We start from the raw sequence: 23999 nt of genomic DNA, 5'->3' as shown, positions 1-23999 counted from the left end.
AATAAGGAGCAAATGATATTTTTCAGCACTGTCGGGGTAGTGCTCCATCACACAAGGGGATGGAGATAAAATATGTGATGAGTCTCTAGCTGCGAAAAAAAAAAAAAAAAATGTGGCGGAGAAGAGAGGCTTGTACAGCGTTCTGAAGACAGCAGGAGAGATCAAAACCACACCTTATTAAAAAAAAAAATGAATTCAGCATTTAAAAAACAGCCAGACAGGAAGGAAAGGAAAAGCAGTCTGCGAGGGCAACCCAGCGGCACTCGCGTTGCCACAGTAACACCTGTGTGAAGGGCCGTAAAGACGGCCCACTCCGCTCACACATAAATTCTCAATCAGACCACTCCTCCCAACCTCCACTACCCCCGCGCTCTCTATCGCAGGCAGCCAGAGGAGGAGAGGAGAAGGAGGCGAAGGGAGAACACGTCCGCTGGAAGCGACTGGAGGGTCTCGCCACTCGCAGCCGGAGGTGGGTGGTGGTGGGACGATGAGAGTGTGAGAGACACGTGACGGACAGGGGGAACGGATCTGAATCAGTACCGAAGGGTCTTGGCTTTCTGCAGCCTTTGAACTGCTCTAAACTGAACTGACAGGGCGCTGAAGTAACTCTTGCAGACCAGACACTGTCTCAAAGCGCCATAGTTTCCTTACCTCGCGCTGTCTCTCCCTCCATCACACCTCTTTAGTTCCTGCCTCTCACTTTCTGCCTGAAGCCCTTCAGTGGGGAACAGAATAGATCTGACTGTGGAAGACTGCAGACCACCATGTAGCTGGGAGGTTTCTCCTGGCATGGAAATGGACCATTGGACTTGAACTGCTGGACACCTCAACCACCGCGGGATATTGTCCGCTTCTGGACAAGGCCATGCTGGTTTTGGGTTTGAGTAGATCTAACTGGGCATGTCTGTGGAGAACTTGGAAGGCGCTGTGAACCACAGTTGAGATCATCCGTCCTCTTGGTGACCCCTTGCTTATGATCCCTCCAGGCTGGCAGTCGGTTTTGTTGGGAAAAGTTCTGGTGGTAAGTTCATTTTTTTTTTCAAAGTCTGTTTTTCAGTTCCACTCTTTTTGGTTTTGGAAAGGAAACACCGTGGCCTTTTCCATTGTATTGTTCAAGCAGAATGCAACTTCCATCACACTGTTTGGACATTTGGAACAACATTTAGCCAGAGAATTCATTTAGCCATCATACATTGCATTCCGGTGCATTCCACATCCTCCTCAACAATGCTCTTACGCACAACTGTGCTCTCAAGGTACGTCACAGATAAGTGGGGTACAACATAAATATTTCTGCAAAAATCACAATTACTTCAACATCCTTACTTTTCCATCAGGCGCCGAGTATTTCTAAACACAGCCGGCCAGATGACCACATCGGTCACAGCAAACCAAAGCATAGTACTGGAGAAAAGGAGGAGGATGGAGTGAGGACTGAGGAAAATACGCTGTTAAACCCATGCAGACTATTCAATCAGAAGGGTCCAGGTCTCATCTGTAGACAAGTGGGACTTATCCCTACATGAATAGAAAGAGAGCTCCACCTGGGTCTGTGTGTGGGATGGAGGGCAGGGCTCATTCGTCTGGATAAGGTCACATAAAAATATAAATGAAAACTAATTAGCTAATAAATCTGATTGCTCAAACCTCTTCAGAAGGCAGTGTGAGATGTTTTCATGGAAGTAGTGATAGTGATGTAACCTCCTCCTCTTTCAAGTGACTTTCACATGTGATGCATCTCTAGGAGGATAATAATTAATGGACATTAATACACACTGGACAAACAAAACGCTTAATAAGGTGGATGGTAACCTAGTGGCTAAGGAACCAGAAGGCCACAAAGTCACAGGTTCTACTTCTACTTACTACCATTGTGTCCCTGAGCAAGACACTAAACTAAGGGGCAGTAGTGGCCTAGCGGGTAAGGAAGCGGAACCTTAAACAGAAGGTTCGAATCCCGAACCACTGAGCAGCGTCCCCACACACTGGCCCCTGTGAGCATGTCATGGCTGCCCACTGCTCACCACGGGTGATGGTCAAATACAGAGGACACATTTCTACACTTTCACTTAACCCTGAGTGTCTCCAGGGAGACTGTCCCTGTAACTACTGATTGTAAGTCGCTCTGGATAGGGGCGTCTGATAAATGATTGAAATGGTTGACTAGGTAATTTGGCCATCTTAAGGTGTGTCAAAACCAACACAAGTCAAAAACGTGCTACCAGCCTTATTTATCAGAATAAAACGTTAACTGGGTTTCTTTTATTGTTCTCTGGTATGAATTGATTTACTTTAGAAGGTGTAGGTCTTTTCTAGGTCACACCTATACCGTGGGTACAGAAAGTATTCAGACCCCCTGAAATTTTTCACTCATTGTTATATTGCAGCCATGTACACACAGCACCCATTATTGACAAAAAAACACAGAATTTTTAACATGTTTGCAGATTTATTAACTACGAAAAACTAAAATATCACATGGTCCTAAGTATTCAGACCCTTGGCTGTGACACTCATATATTTAACTCGGGTCCATTTCTTCTGGCAAGGCACAGATCTGGCCAAGGTTACTAAAGTATTCTGCTGCATTTACAGTTCCTAAGAGCACAGTGGCCTCCATGATCCTTATATGAAAGACATTTGGGACGACCAGAACCCTTCCTAGAACTGTCTGTCTGGCCAAACTGAGCTATCGGGGAGAAGAGCCTTGGTGAGAGAGGTAAAGAAGAACCCAAAGATCACTGTGGCTGAGCTCCAGAGATGCAGTCGGAAAGTTGTGGAAAGTCAACCATCACTGCAGAGTGCAGAGTTATGGCAGAGTGGCCCGACGGAAGCCTCTCCTCAGTGCAAGACACATGAAAGCCCACATGGAGTTTGCTAAAAAAACACCTAAAGGACTCCAAGAAATATGATTATCTGGTCTGATGGGTGGTAGTAGCCTAGTGGGTAACACACTCGCCTATGAAACAGAAGACCCAGGTTCAAATCCCACTTACTACCATTGTGTCCCTGAGCAAGACCCTAAATTGCTCCAGGGGGGGACTGTCCCTGTAACTAAGGGCGTCTGATTAATGCTGTAAATGTAAATCATGAGACCAAGATAGAACTTTTTGGACTTAATATTTAGCGTTATGTGGGGAGAAAACCAGGCACTGTCCAATACAGTCCCAACAATGAAGCACGGTGGTGGCAGCATCATGCTGTGGGGTGTTTTGCAGCTGCAGGGACAAGACGACTGGTCGCAATCAAGGGAAAGATGAATACGGCCAAATACAGGGATATCCTGGACTAAAACCTTCTCCAGAGCGCTCAGGAACTCAGACTGCGCCGAAGGTTTACCTTCCAACAAGACAATGACCCTAAGCACACAACTAAAATAACGAAGGAGAGGCTTCACAACAACTCTGTGACTGTTCTTGAATGGCCCAGGCAGAACCCTGACCATCTCTGGAGAGACCTAAAAATGGCTGTCCACCAACGTTTACCATCCAACCGGCCAGAACTGGAGAGGATCTGCAAGGAGGAATGGCAGAGGATCCCCGAATCCAGGTGTGAAAAACGTATTGCTTCTTTCTTAAAAAGACTTGGATCAAAAGGGTGCTTCTACTAAATACTGAGCAAGGGGTCTGAATACTTAGGGCCATGTGATTATCTTTATTAATAAATCAGCAAAAATGTCAACAATTCTGTGTTTCTCTGTCAATATGAGGTACTGAGTGTACGTGAATGCAGAAAAAAAATGAACTTAAGCAAATGCCTGCCTTATACCAAAGAGTGACAAATTTAAGGGGGTCTGAATACTTTCCCTGCCCACTGGATTTTATTGACAGACATGCATGGAACTGAGCTTTTTAACGTCCGCATTTAAAGCTAACAGAGGCAATTGAACTGACACACTTGGCTCTTATGCAACCACTAAACGTGGTTCTGGTGCAAGGAAATTTTCATGACTGCCTTTAGTAAATATTGCTTTAAAAAAAAAGAAAAGCTAAACCACTCCAGTAAATTCCATTCTAATCATGCTAATCCATGATCTGTTTCTGTCTCATCCTGAAATCTCTTCCGTGCATGGTGTTAGACTTCAAACATTCGCTCAGTGCATTGAAGATCCTGTTTACCCGCAGGCATACAAAAAAAGATGAAGGCCGTATCGGAACGATCACTGTATTAATGCAGAAGAAAAATGTCTTCCGCCAGTCAAGGTTTTTCACATTCAGTCTGAACAGCTGACAGTTTCTCATTTTTAAACTATAAGAATTTTTCTGACCCCCTATTGTCTTCCCTCAGTCTCAATATATATATAGTCATGTGCTTCATACCAACAGAGTCAAGACACCACAGTGGATTCCTGGGAACGGGATACGGGGTACAGCGCCCCCTTGACAGCTAGAAGAGCTAGTTTTCAGAGCACTGGGAAAGCATACCTTGTACATGGGACAGGTTCACAGCCTTTATTTCGCACAGCCTACTCTAAAATCCCAAACTCCCACTTGTGGTTGCTAGTGGTTACCTAGCAGGTAAGGAAAGAGACCCGTAGTTGGAAGGTTACTGGTTCAAATCCGGAACCGCCAAGGTGCCACGAAGGTGCCACTGAGCAAAGTACCATGGCTGCTCACTGCTCCCTCGGGGCAGAGACCACATTTCACTGGGTGCTGTAGTGTGGTGTGTCATATTCGCTTATGCAAAAAGTGAGTAAAATTAATTATTTCCCTAAATCCACCTGTCTGTTTTGCTCACAAAAGCACACACTTAATAATAATAATGATAATAACACATTTTATTTATAGAGTGCTTTTAAAGGTACACAAAGTTGATTTACATACATTACTTTATTTACATACATACATTATTTCCAAAAAATGTTCATTTTGTGAAATAGAAATTAGTTTTCATACTTTCATTTAAAAAAAATAATTCACACAACTAGTAACTATTCTTATTCTAGTAACTATTGTGAATCCTTTTAATAGGTAATTATCTAAATAATTAATATAATTTAATGAGCATATTTAAGGCACAAATGTGGAAATGGGACACCACACAGACTGAAAAAAAACAGTTGGACAAGGCCTTGGACAGGACTTAATCTTTCTTTCTTTCTTATTCCAATACTTATGGACTTCTTTATTTGGTTTGCTTCTACTATTAAGCAGACTGTGTTGTGAAAGAGATGTGTTCTGGGAAAAGGTTTAAAATGGTGTCCATTAGCCAAAACGGCATTGTTCTCAAGTCCCACCTTCAGGATTTTCCCCGAACCTTTAAAAATTCTTAGTGAACACTGAGACCCTCATCAGATTTACAAGGCTTTGAAGCTTACGCATTTAATAATTCATTTTCCGCTTCCCCTCCCCTTCTCTATCGTGTTGTAATGAAAAACAGTGTTCTAGTTACCACTGATATACATTCTTTATGATATGAACTTGGGTCACAAGACAGGTTTGACCTCTGGGCCATTTGGGTTCAAACAGCTACCTGTCCTTTATTGCACAGACAGTGTAAAGGAGGAAGCGATAAAGATGGGTTTTCATAAAAGTCTGTCATGTCCACTAAGATGAGAGGCCTTCAGATCACCTCTCCCAGGGTGCATGTTAACTGCATTAAGATCCAGATCCTAATTTCACAAATTACGGACGCAGATGAAGCCCACCTTAACCTGCCCAGAGTAGAGTACTGATAAATGATCTGTTCATCTTGCTGTGTTGAGGGGTTTGCAAAGACATACGTTAGTGAAATCCCAAAAAAATCTTTAAGAGCAGAATTTAAATACTTAATTATTTAGACAATAATTAAAAAAATTCGAACAATTTCCTGACTTTTAGCCCAGAATTTCAATACACCTTTAATGGACTGTGGACTCTAAGATCGCCCCAAGATTTGGGAGACTGGCAACTGTAGAAATGTAGATTAGAATCATTTGGAATATGGAATATAGATAGGAAGAAGAGAGCAGTAAAGTAATAAATATGTGCAGACAAAATTGTTCATTCTTTATTATGAACTCTAAACAGTCAGTATCCTTTGATGTGGCAGAAGTGGCAGAGAGACCGAATGAGTGAAAGGAGGAGGAAAAATTACCCTTCCAGCACCAGCGTGCCGCGTTTCTGACAGCGTGGGTGGTACAGTCACAACACAAACAGCGGATTACCTTAAACGCCACTTTAATTCCTGCTCCAGACAATGTCAATAGCGTTTTTTAAAAGAAACTGCAGTGGAGTAGGGAGTGGCTGGGGTGGCTGCTTCCATTCAGTCATCCATTCTCCGTTACAGTCTGCAATTTCCCCGGGAAAACTGCAACGCCAGAGCTGACCGGCGTTTCATTTCATCGCCTTCTGTACCAAACCACATTTGCTCAATCTCTCCGGCACTTTGAACGCCGCTGCAGATAATTGACTGTCACAGGTAATAATGGAAATTCCTCTTTCAGATGCCAGCATGCTGGTGATGGGACATTTAAATACACGCCGGCAAAACGAATATTGGCTTATCACACTCGTTTATCACTTTCTGTGCCGTGTGTGCTGAGACACATGTCCCCTTCACACCTTCCGCGTCAGACTGAATGACCTTCAGGTCAGTGGTCCATATCTCCATCTCCATTGTTGCGGTACTCACCGTCTCCCCCTCTCTCTCTCTCTCTCTCTCTCTCTCGCTTGCTCCCTCTCTCTCTACCCCAATGCTGTACAGAGCCAAAAAGCTTTTAGCCTCTAGCCCACCAAGGTGCGTGAAGCACACACACCAAAAAAAAAAAAAAAAAAAAAAAAAAAGCCTCTACCGATAAAGCAGTGTTGCTAAAGAAAGCAGCAGTTTACCATTTTTTTTAATTTTATTTTAATTCATTCTCTTTTCTTTCTTTAACAGCTAAAAATTGTTTAAAAGGCTGCCTGACGCACCACGGCACACTCTGCATTGCCAAAAAAGGTAAGACCAACATTTCTTTTTTCAATCTGTAAAACCCCTTTAAAAGCGCTTCTCCTCATCAGCGTCCTTCCCCACATCTGGGAAATGAGCCTTGTCATTGAAAGGACAAAACCATTTTCATTTCGTTGTCTTCCAAAATCATGCGGTCAAAAACCGACTGGAAAAAAAAAGGAAAATCTGACGACACGAACGCAAAATGACAACAAAAGGTGCAGAAATTGGAATGTTCTCGTGCTTCACCTGCATCTGTTACAAGGAAGCTGATCTATCAAAACCACTCACTTCCAGGCGGGAGATGCTACGGCTTTAAACGCACAAAATTGATGCTTTTCGAAAAGAATAAAAAAAAAAAAAAACCACACACACACGCACGCCGGTTCCACAAAACCGAAGTGCGGAAGATCCGGGGCTGTGCAGTCAGACAGATACGATTTTCTTTTTTTTTTGTGTGTGTGTGTGTGTGTAACAGCGTAAAAGTGGACAGAGTGAAGGGGTGCGGGACGGAGTGGCGGAGAAAAGAGAGAGAGAAAGAGGAGAGACGTGCAGCCGTCACCGGTCCCCGTGCCTCATCTGTCCGGGCGTCACGCTCGCCCGCTCAGCTCAATTCTCATTTCGCTCTTTATCGCAGCTCACTGGAGCCTGGCGGAGGAATTATCGGCTGTCAGGACCTGCGCCGGGGCGATAGCGCGGGGGCCCGCGCCCGGGAAGGGGCTGCGTGGCCATGCTGTCCTCTGCCATGCAGATCCTGGCCTTCGCCCTGGCCCTGCTGGCCATTTTCGGCGCCACGGTGGCCACGCTGCTGCCCAACTGGAAGGTGAGCGCCGAGCAGGGCCCCAACATCATCACGGCCATCTCGCAGATGCAGGGGCTGTGGATGGACTGCACCTGGTGGAGCACCGGGGTGTTCAGCTGCACGCTCAAGTACTCGGTGCTGGCGCTGCCGGCGTACCTGCAGACCGCCCGCACGACCATGGTCCTCTCCTGCATGGTGGCCACGCTGGGACTCTGCCTGGCTGCCCTGGGGCTCAAGTGCACCCGCTGGGGAGGCAGCCACCGAGCCAAGGGCCACACGGCCATCGCGGCGGGGGCCTGCTTCCTGTCGTCCGGCGTCCTCTGCCTCATCCCGGCGTCCTGGTTCACCAACGAAGTCATCACCAGCTTTCTGGACTCCCGCGTGCCGGAGAGCAGCAAGTACGAGCCTGGAGGCGCCGTCTACGTGGCCTTCGTGTCGGCAGGGTTCTTCCTGGCCGCCGGCGTCATCTTCTGCCTGTCCTGCCCCGGGAAGCGAGGCGGCCAGCCGGAATCCGGCTCGTCCCATCCGGACAAGGCGCTGCAGAAGCAGCTGTACCAGGAACAGCTCCGGAGGCGCGAGCAGCAGCCGCGCCTCCAGCCTCCGCCCGACCGGGAGGAGCCGCCCCCGCCGCCCCGGGACAAGGTCCAGGCGCCCGAGCCGCCCCCGGAGAAGCTCCAGCCGGAGCCGGAGCAGCCGTACTACTCCCCGTCCCGCGCCCGGCCCCCGCCTCAGGACGTCAAGGCTGGCTACAGCCTGCAGGACTACGTGTGAGAGGGGAGGGGACGGGGAGGCGGCTGCGGGACGGAGATAAGGGCTCGGGACGCGGTGCGTTCCATTGTGAGGGGGAGGTGTACGGGTGGAGGAGGGTAATGACTTTGATGGCGCTATCGCCCTCTCTCATCTGTTCGTTCTGCTCGGTGAGCGTAGGTGGTGCCACAGAAGTGCTGCTGCTGCTGCGAGCTTCTACGAAAGTGGAAGGTTGACGAGTGTTGACCGAAAAATGCACAAATACGGGACATTCATTTAAATGTCAAAAAAGAAGTTCCCCAGGAGGAGGACGCAGGGGGATCGATCGACACAAGATGCCGACATCTAAAGTGCCAAGGGCTGGAACAAGAGGGGGCTGCTGCGCTTTATTTCACCCCCATCGCTTTGGCCAACAGAGATATGCAAGCCGCTCCGCTCGCGCCACCGTTACGCCGGTTCAACGCGCTCCTCGCTCTCACCAGGTTCGGGTTATGCATGCTGTCTGCGGCGTGGTTTTCCCGCAACTCCGGCCCGTGCCATTGGACAGGGGCAGTTTAAATAACGCTTCGGGCGTAGGGCCAGACTGTTTTTTTGGCGTTTTTTCCCCACATTTTCCAGTGAGTCGTGCCAGAGCAGGAGACGCAGAGGACTGTGGACCATCTCAGATAATGATGCTCTTTGCTTTCTCATTAAGGGTTCTTTGCTTGAATGCACTCTGCTCATTTATCGTCAGACGCCACACACACACACACACACACACACACATGTCCATTCAGCCTGTTTCGCTGCCTTATTTATCTAAACTGTGTATTTTGCGGAAAAATAGTCAAACACACGAACACACGCATTTTGGACACCCTCCCCCTCCGCATATGTTGGCGCCGCAGGACTAACGGGGTCTCGCACCCAATCATCTTTATAGCATGTCCGCGTGTCATTGCTGCAGGAGACACGGTGGTATAGCTGTTCCTGGATCAGCGGTACGCCGTCAGTCAACGCGCTGAGGTGCAGGGGGGGGGGTGCAAAGGTGACCCTGGTTTCTGCAGTCAAAACAAATGCCCCCCCCCAACACACACACACACACACACAGACCATGCATACTTTTACACACCCAACCTCTGAGGAAGGCGACTGGGATCCGAATCATTGCCCAAAAGCGAGGACGCGTTCCCCTTCCTTCCTGAAATGGATTTACGCTACGGGAACCTAAGTTGCGGCCATTTTTCCGGCTGGAATGAGATCGTCATGAAAATCCATTCACCGCTGGGCTGTCGCTTTTGTGCGTGTGTGTGTGTTTGGTAAATGGCGCATGGTTGCTCAGACTCCTGCTTTAAGCCTCACGTGTAGGCCTGAATTAATTTTTTTATCTCAGCAAATAGTACTAAAGTGGTTTAAACAGGATATTACACCATAAAAACCACAATGATTAAATACTCACGCTTCAACAAGAAATTGCGACGTTTTTGGGAGCCTGTAGTGCAGATGCAGTCTGTAGTCCCAGTTACTCGTGTGCCACGAATGTACAGCACAAGCGCACACAGTTCAGCAAACCCTGTGCCACTGTGTGATTTCAGCGAGGTTCTCTGTGTTTCTTTTCTCTTCGTTATTTCCAAGAGAAATATCTGTGAGGGCTTTTCTGGGAAAGGATGAGCGTTCTCGTTTTCTTAATGGACTGTCCCAAAGAGACTCTATTCCAATAAAGAGGCGATAAAAGCAAACGAAAAAAGAAGATCGCAATGGACTACACGCACACAATCTCGAATGTCCATTGGCGTTGCATTGCTTGCTTTTTGCTTATGCATGGGATAATTACTTGGAAACTGAGGAGTAAAAGTGAATATGACATTTATGATGAAGCAGAATTCCTTTAACAAATACAGTGCTCTGCAGCACTGCCAGATGTGAAGAAAACAATGATTTAAGAATTAACCCAGATATATATTTTTAACATAAATTTCATATAACAACCTAGCAATTTTTTGTCAGTATGTAGAATATATTTTGCAATGGGCACAAATACTAGCAACCCTGAATTCTTGACATAACCTATATTTTGAAGCCATTAATTTATTTAAAATGGCATTTTTACCATTTTATATTAGTATTATATGTTTACATGGTCAGTATATTTCATGGCGTGGTTATGGCTTAGCTTTGGAAGAATTTGTAGTAGCAGAGATCATTGATCATCTTGAATTTTGCATAAAGAACTTCTCTCTCAGCTGCCATACACCCAGTGACCATGATGCGTCGTGATCTACAACAGCGTTAAGCACGCGCTCTCACCTCTGCTCGCTCTGCACCTCGATCCCTCTCGACTGGTGCCACAATCACTCAAGGTTCTGGGAAAGCGTTCATCTTGACTCTTCTCCGTCTTGGCTCCTAGGTGGTGGAATGAACATCCACTAGATGTCCGAACAGCTGGGTCACTAAAGGGCTTAAAATGCAAGATAAAAAATACTTAAAATGATTAAAAATGCTTATTTACATTATATGTTTATTAAATAATAAAGTTGAGTTAACACAATGGTATTTACAGATCAGGTCAGAGTGAAACAAACCCCACTTCCTACCATTGTGGGACCCTGAGCAAGACACTTAACCCTGAGTGTCTCCAGGGGGGGACTGTCCCTGTAACTACTGATTGTAAGTCGCTCTGGATAAATGCAGTAAAAGATGTGACCTCCATCATCCAGTAGTCCATACAGATCACCATAACACGCTTTCTTATGCGCAGAATACAGAAACAGCTGCCACTGCAACAGAAGTCCTTTTTATCTGAAATTCTAATCTATTTTTGTGATTTCCACATTTTGCCCTCACCTCTCTTCAAAAAACTTCCAACATCAAGAGATTTTCTGTTCAAAGTTTGCTCAGATTTTTTTCTCACTGCTTTATACCCCCCTCCCTCTTGCTTTTTTAAAAGGCTGTGCCCGTGACTTGACTGCCGACATCTAAAGATAATGGCCAACAGGGTGCTGAGCCGACTGTGAGACTGTGATAGCGAGTCCTGCACAGTCCTTCTGTAGAGGAAGCCAGGCGTCTAATCAGCTCCATTTACACAGCTCGACGCCCCATCACGCTCTGGAGCGGCAAGGTCTCCCAGCCTTCCATTATTCATCATCATTGCCTTTCCTGGACGCCTTGTTTTTCTTCAATTATCATAAATTAAAAAGGTCCAAGGAGGTCCATTGTCTACGTGAACCCCGTCCTGAAAGCCTTCAGAAACCACCATGACCACACTCTTGCGGCCTTGGGTTGCCCAACGAATATTTTTGTGGACGATCTTTATCAGACCTCGAAGGTGGGTGAGAAGGCTGGTTGGATGTCCAGCCAGGCTAATTAGCAAATAAGAAATTAAATGCAAGGGACGAGAGCAAGACAACGTCATTGTCAACACTGGCAACCAAAAAAAGGTCATTTGTCCTCGTGTTTGCTTATTCACAAGAAAAGATGGGATTGAATAATGCCAACCACTTGTTCAATTTGTTCGTAACATTTGCTGATTAAATCAAATTCAAATTTTATTTGTCACCTACATAGTCATACACGGTATGATATGCAGTGAAATGCTTTTTGCAGTGAAATATGCAGTGAAATGCTTTTATTAAGTAAATCTAACCTAAATTACCCCCCCATCCATCCTTTAACTAAAAGAATAACAACTGAATTAACCAGGTCAAAAGCAATTTAGAAAGAAATAAAACCTCTTCTGAGGAATAGAGGTCCACGGTCGCCTTGTGAAAGGTCCACCGATGCCTGCAGGTGTGACGGCCGCTCCGCTGCCAGTTCCCCGGTCCCGTCGGAAGCGGAGCCGGGGCGCACGGCGCACGGCGACGGCAGGTGACCTCGCCCCTGCAATAAAACAGAGGACGTGAAACGTTTTAAACCAGGCCGGTCTGTTTCATGGGAGAGGTTACAGCTGACACCGTGATACATGGATGTGGTCTTTGCCTCTGGGCAAGTCGACCCACTTGCTTTTGCTTTTGGTACCCCGGAAAATGCGTTATTATTAAACGGCGACGCGGCGCATCGTGCGATAAAACGCTTATTTATGGCTTGACGTCAGCATGCACAGGTTTTACATTTGATCTTTTTTCATTTTGATTAGTCAAGTCATAGCGGCAGGACGAAAACGGCGAATGAGACCGGCCAGCGTTGCGCTGAAGACTCGATTGTTTTTTTTTTTTTAATTCTCTGTGGTCTGGTTTACTTGCAGTCTATTAATAAAAATCATTAAAGCAAGAACGACCGAACGATTCCCAGGTGTCGCTTTCCCACACAACACACACAAAAGGCCCACAAGACTGACGGCTGCGAATCGCCCCGGGCAAATGATGGTATTTCACAGTGTCTGGCAATTCTCCAGCCACAAATATCCCTCCGTGGGTGGCATCTGTCTCAGGACGTGAAATGCACGGCGGCCAAACGCTCTTCACCACAGTTTCATGTTTGGGTTTCATGTTTTTTTTTTAAAGGGGATCCTTTTATTCTGTTTTTTTTTTTTTTTTTTTTTATGCCAAAACACCAACCTGCGGTGAACGGTTTCCACAAAAGAAAACGCCACTGTGGTTTTCGTGCACCGTCCACATTTGCACCTCAAATACTCATCATGTCTGCACCCAGTGATTCCGAGTTTCAAAGTAAGTAATATTTCAAATGTCAAAAAGTGTTGATGTCATGATTAATATGTCAAAATCTTTTCTTTTTTTTCTTTAATCTGGAACGTCTGCATAAAGGTTTTCCTTTCCTTACCAATCGTAAGCGCTTCGGAAAACGTCACTGCATATTTGGACGTCGTTGCGTCTCGTGTGACTTTTGACAGAACTGCGCCACGTCCCGTCTGAATGTGCAAGTGTCGCCCCCCGCAGGCCGACGGTGGCGATGCACGGCAACGCGGCCGCACCTGCACCCTCACTGCGGTGCTCGGGTCACCTGACATTTCACGGCTTATTTTCCGCGAGGAACACATCACGTGACGGGCTTCAGTGACGTCACACCGCCCCCTCGACCGGATCACCACAAATATGAAGGCCGCGAATTAAAAGAATCGTAATACTTACCTGATGGATTTTTCAATCGTCTGCTGCATTGAGGGAAAAAACAACACATGTCACATATATGAAAGTGAAATTATTGTCATTGTGATACACAGCACAGCACTCGGTGCACACAACGAAATGTGTTCTCTGCTTTAAACCCATCACCCTGAGTGAGCAGTGGGCAGCCATGACAGGCACCCGGGGAGCAGTGTGTGGGGACGGTGCTTTGCTCAGTGGCACCTCAGTGGCGCCTTGGCGGATCAGGATTCGATCCGGCAACCTTCTGATTATGGGGGCGGCTTCCTTAACCGGTAGGCCACCACTGCCCCGGAAGTGAATTTCACTGCAGCACAGTGCATGGTGCACACAACGAAATGTGTTCTCTGCTTTTAACCCTCACGCTTGGTGAGCAGTGGGCAGCCATGACAGGCGCCCGGGGAGCAGTGTGTGGGGACGGTGCTTTGCTCAGTGGCATCTCAGGGGCTTCGAACCGGCAACCTTCTGATTACAGGGCAGCTTCCTTAACCACTAGGCCACCACTGCCCCACTGTATTTGTATTTAAAAAAAAAAAGTTATCAACTGTATTATTCGACTCGATTACACAAAACGTGGTGTATGCCCGAGTTCGAAGATGCCCCAAATCCCGATTATTAGCGTTATTGCACGGTGATTCAAAGCGTCATAATCACGTTATGGACATGGACATAGGTAATAATTGAGTTGCATCTGCGACGACTTTTGTGACTTTTGCCTCTTGCCCCTTTTCTTGATTACGTTGAATTGGTGGACGTCCTGTCCTGTCCTGTCCTGTCTAGAAGCAAATTTGATCACTCACTTCTTGAATTAGCGAGATTTAAAACACCGAGTGCCCGCCAACATGTCCTGTCCTGTCCATCTGTCCTGGATGTGCGCTACAGTTTCCAAACACAAGGTGGCAGCACCGGCACAGTTTTGTGACCCTGACGCGACGTTTATTCGTCTTGTGTCAGCAGTTGAGGTCATTTACGTTTTACATTTACAGCATTTATCAGACGCCCTTATCCAGAGCGACTTACAATCAGTAGTTACAGGGACAGTCCCCCCCCGGGAGACACTCAGGGTTAAGTGTCTTCCTCAGGGACACAATGGTAGTAAGTGGGGTTTGAACCTGGGTCTTCTGGTTCATAGAGTGTGTTACCCACTAGGCTACTACCAGTTTTTTTGTTTTTTTTACTAAAGATACACATATATATGACATGTGTTGCCTTATGGATCCAGAATTTTGGATGGCCTTGTCTTCCACGCCAACATAATTTGGTAAATGCTTCAATGTCATTTTTTTTTTTTTTTACGTATGGCTGGTATCCGAGGAAACGAAGGAACGTTTTGATTTCTGGGACCCTGGTGCTGCTTCATAAACTCGTGGTGGTGAACAGCACTGAGAAGAACAATTTTCCATGATGCAGCCTTCAGGCAAAACCACGCTGAAGGCATAATTTCGTCACCATACGGAAACATAATTCAATAAAAATAAAAAACAAATAAAAAGCAGAGAGTGGATGGAAAGCAACGCGGTGCTGGCTCTGCCAAACCTCCCCAAACACTCATCAAGCTCGTATTTACATTGGGAAATGTGCCGCAAGTCCAGTCGCTCCTTGCGTAAATCTTTCGCTCGGCGGTGGCATGGGGAAAAAGGTGTGGGCCAAAACGACTTAACCCCGCTCTCATCTGCCAGCCCTGGCGGTTGAACGATTCGCGGTGATCCCCGGCGGACTGAGAGCTCCAGGTTGATGGGCGCGCCGGTGGCAGGGTCTCGGTTGTGTGGGTGTGTGGCATCGCTCAGGCCTCGGTACAGGCAGCAATAATGAGCCATTACCTACATGCCACGGTGCATTTGTGGTGGGAGAACGCGAGATGAGCTCGAGATGGTGAGAGGGTCCCGGGAACCAGCTGTCTTGTTGATTTCCACGCATTGCTTCCACGGTCAGGTAGAAGCTTTCCACGGTGTCTTTTCATTTAACTAAACTATGACGATCGCCTGGCGTCGGGGTCACATTTTGAAAAATTCTGCTGCACGCTCAGTTCAGTCCTTTTAATTACGGTTTTGAGAGAGTTCGGAACGTGTGTGATGTCACACTGTCTGTTGTGCCGTTCGCTAGGCAACCGTTGGTTAGAACGGCGAGGCAGCAGCCAGTAGCTAAAGAGAAGTTATTACAAGGTAATGAATTACTAATGATGCAAGTAATTCAGTGATTATGGTATCTGGGCGGTTGTGAGCAGCATCTCAAGCAGCGCAAAAGCAGCTTTATAGAATACACATAAAATTAAAGCGTTTCCATGTAGGGAACATTGATGCTGTAGGGGGAAAAAAAATCTAAAAGACAGCTTTTTAGGTTCATTACATTATAACTATTATCTAGATCAGATCAGTAGTATAATTGTGATAATTGTGGACTGACCTAGGAAGCTAATAACATTTTAATCATGGGATAATAAAGCCCCTAATTATTATCTTCAACGGTGTTTTTAATGCCTGCTCCTGGGTACGCTTGGGTTCATGAATTTATGAGCCTTTGGTTTTTCTATTTGCATGCATTAGATCTAATGTAAGCTAAAGCTCAAGGCAGATATTGGCATTATTATTGTGAAATATTATGCTTTTTAATCCTGGTAAGGAATACGTAACACTGCTAAATAACTCTGCCGGGGCAGTGGAGGCCTAGCGGGTAAGGAAGCAAACCCCACTGTGGATTCGAATTCCGAATTGCTCGGGATTCAAACCGGCAACCTCCTGAATGCAGGTCCGTTTCCTGCTAGGCCAACCACTGCTAATAATAATGTGGTGGACACCTATGGATTATTCAAACGGAGATATGTCACGGAACTGAAGGTCTGGGCTGGTTTACTAGCTTTATTGAAACTTGCTAATAACAATGGTGTTTTGGTGTATTTGTTTCGCCCGTAAACTAAACACGTTATCGACTTCAGCCTAAACCTCCTCCAGGAAGGAGACGGGGCCATTTAATCCCCGAGCCCCTTCACAGCATCAGCTATTCCCCCCCCACCCTTCTCATTTTGGCAAGACCTAAGACACGTCTAAATGCAAATGGGGTCCAACGGAGCATAATGAGTGGTATGTGATGATTACAACAGGAAACTAATGATTTCCCTCTGCCAAGGTCAGGCGAGGTTTAATTAGGAGCGGTGCAATCAGCGTCCTTCTCCGCACACAGCCCGGCGACTGGGACCCTGCCAGATACTACCTGCAGCACGTCCGGACCATTCTCTTCATTAAAAGGCCAGCCACTACCTTGCACTGCCGCCGCGGCGTTTGAAGTGAAGTGATAAAGGCCGCTTCTAGGGAGAGTGGCTTGAAAGCCGAAAGGTCAGTGCGATCGGGATCAGAGGATGGCTCTTGTAACAGACTGGGAAGGACACTGGGGAGAGCACTTTCAGCAGGAAAAAAATAAAAACGCGCTGAATCAGAATCACGCTTGCTGGCCAAGTATGTTAACACACACAAGGAATTTGGCTCCGGCCGTTGGCACTTCTGCAGGAATACAAAAAATATACAAGATTTTATTTACATACATTCCCAACACACGCATTTTTGCAATACATGGTACATCGTTTAAAGTTCGGCCTTTACACTTGTGTCTTCTGCTGACATGCTTCTCAGCTTCACAATCGCAGAATCACTGGACGAATTGCGCCTCTGCTCTGGGAATGTTGTTCCCGGCAAGCTGGCCGCTTTGGTAACGTGGAAGTTTCTCAGCTGCTTGGCCACTGAATTGTTGTGTGCATTTTGGTTACAGTTCATCACGGCCAAAACAATGTTGGTCAGCTACTGTCGGCTGCAAAGCTACAAAGAATGCTGAACGTGTGTTATAACAGTGACGGGAAAAAAGGAAGCCTATATCGCTGTTCTCGCAATAAGAAAATAATGGTAGATATGCTATATAGTAATATAGTATAATAATAAAGTTTCTGATGCACCAGGTTTCATTATTGTTTGGTGTTGTGCTTTATGATGTGATCTTATGGGGGCTCTGGTCTTCAGAACACATTTACTCAATCTCTTCCCCCGTCACCCCACCTTATGATGTCTGAGCCCACCCTTTTCAACCAACCCTGAAACAGAAAGCACGTTGCTCAGTTCCGGGGGGGGAAATGGGGAAGAACAGTATTCACAACAGCCTGACTTGCAGCATTTCCTACTGCGAATAGACACTGCAGTGTCGGCATGTGTCTGTGGAGCCGAGCCTCTCTCTCGCTCGCTTTTTGTGGGCTTTCTGTCTGACCCACTTTCTGTGCTTGACTTGAGTGCGCTGCTGCTGGGGGAGGTCCCCGCCCGTTCTCCTTGCACAGGCCAGCGAGTCCCCTAAGTGACAGACGACACGCGTGTATGCGCCACCACAATCACCCCATGCTCTCCTCTCTCGGTTCCTGATTTACAAATGTTTGGTTTCTTTTGAATTCATGGACTGGTTATATAATCGCATAGTATTTTTTTTTTTTACTTAAACAGACGGACTGTTCTGATATACAATACAGGCCAAAGGTTTGGACAAACCTTCTCATTCAATGTGTTTTCTTTATTTTTATGACCATTATGACCATTTACATGATAGATTCTCACTGAAGGCATCAAAACTATGAATGAACACATGTGGAGTTATGTACTTAACCAAAAAAGGTGAAATAACTGAAAACATGTTTTATATTCTAGTTTCTTCTTTGCTCTGATTACTGCTTTACACACTCTTCAAAGTGAAGTGATTGTCACATGTGATACACAGCAGCACAGCACACGGTGCACACAGTGAAATTTGTCCTCTGCATTTAACCCATCACCCTGAGTGAGCAGTGGGCAGCCATGACCAGCGCCCAGGGAGCAGTGTGTGGGGACGGTGCTTTGCTCAGTGGCACCTCAGTGGCACCTTGGCGGCTCGTGATTTGAACCGGCAACCTTCTGATTACGGGGTCGCTTCCTTAACCGCTAGGCCACCACTGCCCCACCCCACCACTCTTGGCATTCTCTCGATGATCTTCAAGAGGTCGTCACCTGAAATGGTTCTCCAACAGTCTTGAAGGAGTTCCCAGAGGTGTTTAGCACTTGTTGGCCCCTTTGCCTTCACTCTGCGGTCCAACTCACCCCAAACCATCTCGACTGGGTTCAGGTCCGGTGACTGTGGAGGCCAGGTCTCCACTTTTTGTGAAGTACATAACCCCACATGTGTTCATTCATAGTTTTGATGCTTTCAGGGAGAATCTACGAATGTATTTGGCATGAAAATAAAGAAAACACATCGAAAGAGAAGGTGTGTCCAAACTTTTGGCCTGTACTGTATGTATGTGTGTGTGTATATATACACACACACACACAATGGCCAGACAAATAATGTTTAAGAGGGTTTTTATAAAATGTCTGTGGTCAAATGACAGCCTTGCCTTGTTCTGTAATTTTTTTATGTCTCCCAATGATGATAAAAAAGTAAACATTTTCCAACGTCAGAGCTTTCTGAATAAGTAAGTGAAGTGAAAGTGAAGTGATTGTCATTGTGAAACACTGCAGCACAGCACACGTGAACCACAAGGAAATGTGTCCTCTGCTTTTAACCCATCACCCTTGGTGAGCAGTGGGCAGCCATGACAGGCACCCGGGGAGCAGTGTGTGGGGACGGTGCTTTGCTCAGTGGCATCTCGGTGGCACCTTGGCAGATCGGGATTTGATTACAGGGCAACTTCCTTAACCGCTAGACCACCACTTCCCCGAAAAGAATAGCTGTGTAACGAGCCAGCTAGGAGTCGAACCTAGAATCTTCTGATCCGTATTCAGACGCATTATCCATTGCGGCACTGGCCCGGTCCAAATATGGCACAAATTCTATTTAAATTAATTCAAGTTCATTGAGGAGGTGAAGTATAGGACGTATTACCTGTTTTTAGACACTAATAGACGTTTCATCCTCCTGTCTTTATTATTCTATTCATGACTGGACAGAAATTTAACATATTCACCTTTGTCTGGTCTCTGAGCGCTGCAAAAAATGTAATCCAGTGGGATAGAAAGACAGAAAACTCGCGCTGGATTTGGGAATTAAAAGGGATTCAAAATAGGTCTACACTTGTCCCTGTGTTTTCACAAAATATTATGATTCATAACTGATGTGTGCCTTCATGTTACTATTAACTGTTTAGATTCTTAGTGCACATAATAAGAACAATCTGCCTAAAGCATTACCAAACAATGGAGCAGATGAACCAAAACTTTTTACCAGCAGTAGTAATTTAATTTCTGGTTAAATGGTACTGCGTAGAGACGTGAAATGCAATGTACGAACGTTATTGTAACATTATCGATACCGTCGCATCGATATTTAATCGTATTTCTGGGTTTTCTGCGGTGCCCGTGCATACAACAGACGCCAGCAGATATCGAAAGACGTAATCAAGCTTTAGGGAGTATGGTAAAATTCCACATGACATTTTCAAAAGAAGACTCCAGAGAGATCGATGGATATGAGCTGGGATCTTCCATAACTCCGCGAATCTTCGATAACTGGACCAAGGAGCTACAGCCAGATGCTTACACTCGGGTAAGAGTGAAAACTTTAAATTTGGTCCGGGGTGAATGCTTTCGGTTCGTAATTTAGCGATGATCCCCCAGCATCCCGACGAGGCGCGAATCGTTTTCTTATTAAATGTCCCCCATTTAACAACAAAATAATAATGATCATTTAGGTACTCTCAGTTTTGTTTTCTGCTATGGTTCTGCTAGTTAGTCTGCCTGCTAGTGTCTGGACCGTAGCATGAATCGCTACCATGACCATGGCGTCGCCACTGGCACCGAATAAATAAATAAATAAAACAAATAAAAAGCCGCTCGGACGTGTCTGGCGCGTCGAGTAGCGATGTAGGCGGCGTGGAGTCGGGCGGCTCGTGGATCCGGGGCCGTGTTTGGGGCAAGGGGACGGGGGCTGCGCCCACGCCATGAATAATGTAGAGCGCCATCGCCGTGAACCGAGCCTAGCCCGCGCGGCTGCCGCTCCTCCCTCCGCTTCGGACGAACATGGGAATACATCTGCAGGTCCGCCTGCGAATCCCGGTGTGACTTCGAGCATGGACGCGGGCTTGCGGGCGAATCGCAAGCTGAAAAATGTTGGCGGCGGAGATCCCCCTCCTTCGCCTCACCACCACACACCTCCACAGCAGCAACAGTCGCAACCGTTCAATCAATTCCAGCAGCAGCATCACCAGCGTCAAATCCACAACAACAACAACAACAACAACAACATTCCCAACACGCCGTCGGCGCAGGGGGACCTCGGGAATCGCCAGCATTGTGGCAAGGAGAACATTTTGGGGAACCAAGTCGATCACCATCAGCAGTCGCTGAATAAAAGTGAGGAAGAGGACCAGCCGTCCAAAACGGGCGATCGGATGGGAAGCAGGTACGACCACGGCAACTTGGGACCGGCCAACAACGTCAACCAGTCCCAAAGTGGGAACAGCTCCGTTTCTGAATTTAGCAATTATTATGGGAATGGAAGAGGAGGGCCTTGCTTTGATCAACATGGCGGACAACAAAGCCCTGGGACGGGGATAATGCATTCGGCACAGAACATGGATCAAGTGCAAAACTCCCACGAAGGCTACCACAACAGCCCCTACAACCACTACCCGAACTACCGACCCGGCTACGGTGGCAGCGGATACGGTATGATGAGCCCATCGCGGCAGGGGAACAACATGATGGGCCCGGGCGGCAACGCGACCGCCGCTAGCCACGGCAAAGCTGCCATGGCTGCCGCCTCCGCGCCTGGCGGAAATGTCAGCGGCTTTCAGCGCTTCCCCGGGCAGAGCCAGCAGCATCCGTCGGGAGCGACACCCACGCTGAACCAGCTGCTGACATCGCCGAGCCCGATGATGCGCGGGTACGCCGGCGGATACCAAGATTACAGTAATCCCCCCGCGCAGCAGCCGCAGCCGCAGCCGCAGCCGCCGAGCATGGGCTTGAGCAAAGACATGGGCTCGCAGTACGGCCCGACTTCCCACGGCTGGGGAGGAGGGCAGCAACGAAGCCACCCGGCCATGAGCCCGGGGAACAACGGGCAAGGCGGCGGCCGAGCGCAGGTACCGTGTCCCCCCAGAACCAACGCACTTCTAACGGGGGGGGGTTCGTGGGCTGACCTCCCGACTAGCGCGTTAGCTTGTTAGCCAGCCGGCTAGCACTTAGCCCGCTAGCATTGGCGCGCTAGCAGCGGCCAATTCGAGAGGGGAGCCGCTTGCTACGTGTCTCGACAACTCGGACGTTTCACGCCGAAACCTCGGCGTGGCGCGACCTTGGCGCGTTTATTCGGCCGAATTCGCTACGGTGTCCCGAGTGCCGCGGCTTCGAGTTGCCCAAGGTGACTTGGCTAGGCTGGAAGCGACGGCTAGCAGCGAACGCCGGGGGCTCTGGCTCCGACGCGTAGCCGCCGGGGTCTGGCCAGCGTTCGGACTCTCTAACATCTTGCGTCCCGTTATACGGCCCGCGTACGATTGCGCTACGAAACGCGGGAATTCCTGCAGCCGCTTGACAGCCACCGAGTTTGCCTTTTTTTTTTGGTTTGTTTTTCTAGCACGGTACTGCGGGGCGGACTGTGCGAGGGCAGATACTTCGTGGTTGGTATTAAATGGTTCAGGTGCTGTATTTGACACGAACGTTCCTCGTGGTTTAGGCCGACTCGCAGCTCCAGAACACAGCTACGCAGCTAGCCGACGAGGCTAAGGGGGTTAGCTCGTTTCGTGTAGCTGACACTGCTACTTTTCGGCTAGAAAACGCACAGTTTTCCCACTCTGGTTTAGAGTTTTGTGGAACATGTGGTCATTTAACACCCTTAAAATGTAGCAGTAAAATAAAAACGAAAGACCGCCGAGTCTAATGTAGTAAAAAGAGGGCTTAATAATGTACAGTTTTTCCTTAAAAACAAACAAACAAAAAAAAAGCACGTTGATTGCTGTGTATTCGCACGCAACCTTCTACTTCCAAGGGCCTTGTTCTGTACAGCTTTACAGCGTCCTGTGTGAAATGGCAGCAGGACCCACGTGAACCCGGCCCGCCCGCCAGCCAGCTCCCAGGGCTTCAGCGTCTTGAAGTGCCTGGACGGTTTATTTATGCCCTGGCAGAGAGCCCTGGCCAGTCACACCTCTGTGTTTGAGCAGCCCTGACCCTTCACACATGCAGATTAGCCATGTGCCGCTGCTTATTGTCCGCCACCTCAGCAGGAAACCCGGGGACGTTTTTTTTTTTTTTTTTTTTTTTGGCGCCGGTGCCCAGGGTGTTCCCAAAGCCGACGCTGCCGTTGCTCTGACTGCGATGGGCCTGCTGTCAGTTTGCACGTTGCGTCGTTCCCGCAGGTTTTTTTTTTTCTTCTGGGGTAATTTGCGAGGCCACGTGGTGGTCTATAACCCAGTAGACCTCAAGTCACAGGTTGAGACCCCCGGGGGGACTGGCCCCGTAACTATTGATTGCAAGTCGCTCTAAATAAGCGCGCCCGATAAATTCCATTAATCTAGGAGATGGTTTGCCCGTTCATTTGTCCCATATTTGTGTGAGGTCTAGTTATCTTAGGATTGACATGTTTTATAGATGTTGTCAATAACGTTGCGCAACGCTGGTGCTGTTACCTGAACAAATATTATGACCTTAAAACGACCCACTTTGGCTTTACCCACGAGTCCGGAGTGTTGTGCGTATTGGAGAAAAAAAAAGACTCCTTACTTGAGGCATTTCTACAGCCTTGTCTCAACTGGAACAGAGTTGATTAATGTCGATCCTAATGAAGCGTCTAATCTCATACTGCTTTGCCTCTTTTCTTGTCTTGGCAAGCGCAGGATGGAATCATTCTGAAATTATGCACATTTTCTCGCTTTTGGAATAGTTTATCCATATTTTACATACATGTTAACGGGAGGTCGAGACACCCTTCTGTGCAAATTCAGAAACCGATCACTTAATAGGATTGTTTTGCATGTTTTATTTGATCAGGGGATGTGCATGTTATATAAATGGTATTTGTGTATTTGGCAGTACGTACTCATTTCTGATAACGTGGAATTCATCATACATCTATCCCCATTTAAAAAAACACAATTGAACACTTTTCAAGGTTCATGTTTCCTTTTCACAGCAGAATTTCTCTACATCCGTTAATTCTCGATTTTGCTACTAAGGTATTTGCGTATTGGCGGTCTCATGAGCGGAAAGATCCGCCGATGGTCCGCGTCACATGGTTTTCTGCCGCCTCCCCCATCTCTTCCTCCCACTAAAGTCAAAATTCTGCAAGATAAAATGACTGCTTTTCTCTTGCCTTCCTCCCTCCCTTGCTTCCTTCCTTTCGTCCCCCTACCGGTCTGATTGATTTTCTTGCTGTAGTCTGGTGCAAATTTGTATGCTGCTTGGTGATTAGACCCGCGTTGCTCTTTGCTGCTTTGGCTGTGTTCGCTCTTAACTTAGAGAAGTGCCCGGTTCGGG

The 23999-nt window shown here is 47.2% G+C and overlaps 2 protein-coding genes across 6 annotated transcripts in view; both read left to right on the top strand.

Annotated features, from left to right (window-relative positions):
• Positions 1-402: 402 nt before the first annotated feature.
• cldn20 (claudin 20) lies at positions 403-10999 on the top strand. Of its 2 annotated transcripts, none has more exons than XM_029002713.1 (3): positions 403-1021; positions 6859-6918; positions 7547-10999. In XM_029002713.1, the coding sequence occupies exon 3, from the start codon at positions 7640-7642 to the stop codon at positions 8480-8482; it is 843 nt and encodes a 280-aa protein (XP_028858546.1). In that variant the 5' UTR covers positions 403-1021; positions 6859-6918; positions 7547-7639; the 3' UTR covers positions 8483-10999. The 2 variants fall into 2 exon arrangements, with proteins under 2 accessions (XP_028858546.1, XP_028858547.1); XM_029002714.1 differs by lacking the exon at positions 403-1021 and adding an exon at positions 6444-6570.
• A 9015-nt stretch (positions 11000-20014) lies between these two features.
• The window catches only part of arid1b (AT-rich interactive domain 1B), a 50369-nt gene continuing 46384 nt past the window's right edge, over positions 20015-23999 (top strand). For all 4 annotated transcript variants that reach the window (XM_029002583.1, XM_029002586.1, XM_029002585.1 and 1 more), the window contains exon 1: positions 20015-21616. In XM_029002583.1, coding sequence (XP_028858416.1) covers positions 20474-21616 — 1143 coding nt within the window. In that variant the 5' untranslated portion in view covers positions 20015-20473. The remainder of the gene's footprint in view (positions 21617-23999) is intronic.

This window comes from Denticeps clupeoides, chromosome 14 (assembly GCF_900700375.1).
Source record: "Denticeps clupeoides chromosome 14, fDenClu1.1, whole genome shotgun sequence".
Taxonomy (NCBI): Eukaryota; Metazoa; Chordata; class Actinopteri; order Clupeiformes; family Denticipitidae; genus Denticeps; species Denticeps clupeoides.
This window is presented reverse-complemented; position numbering and strand designations above follow the sequence as displayed.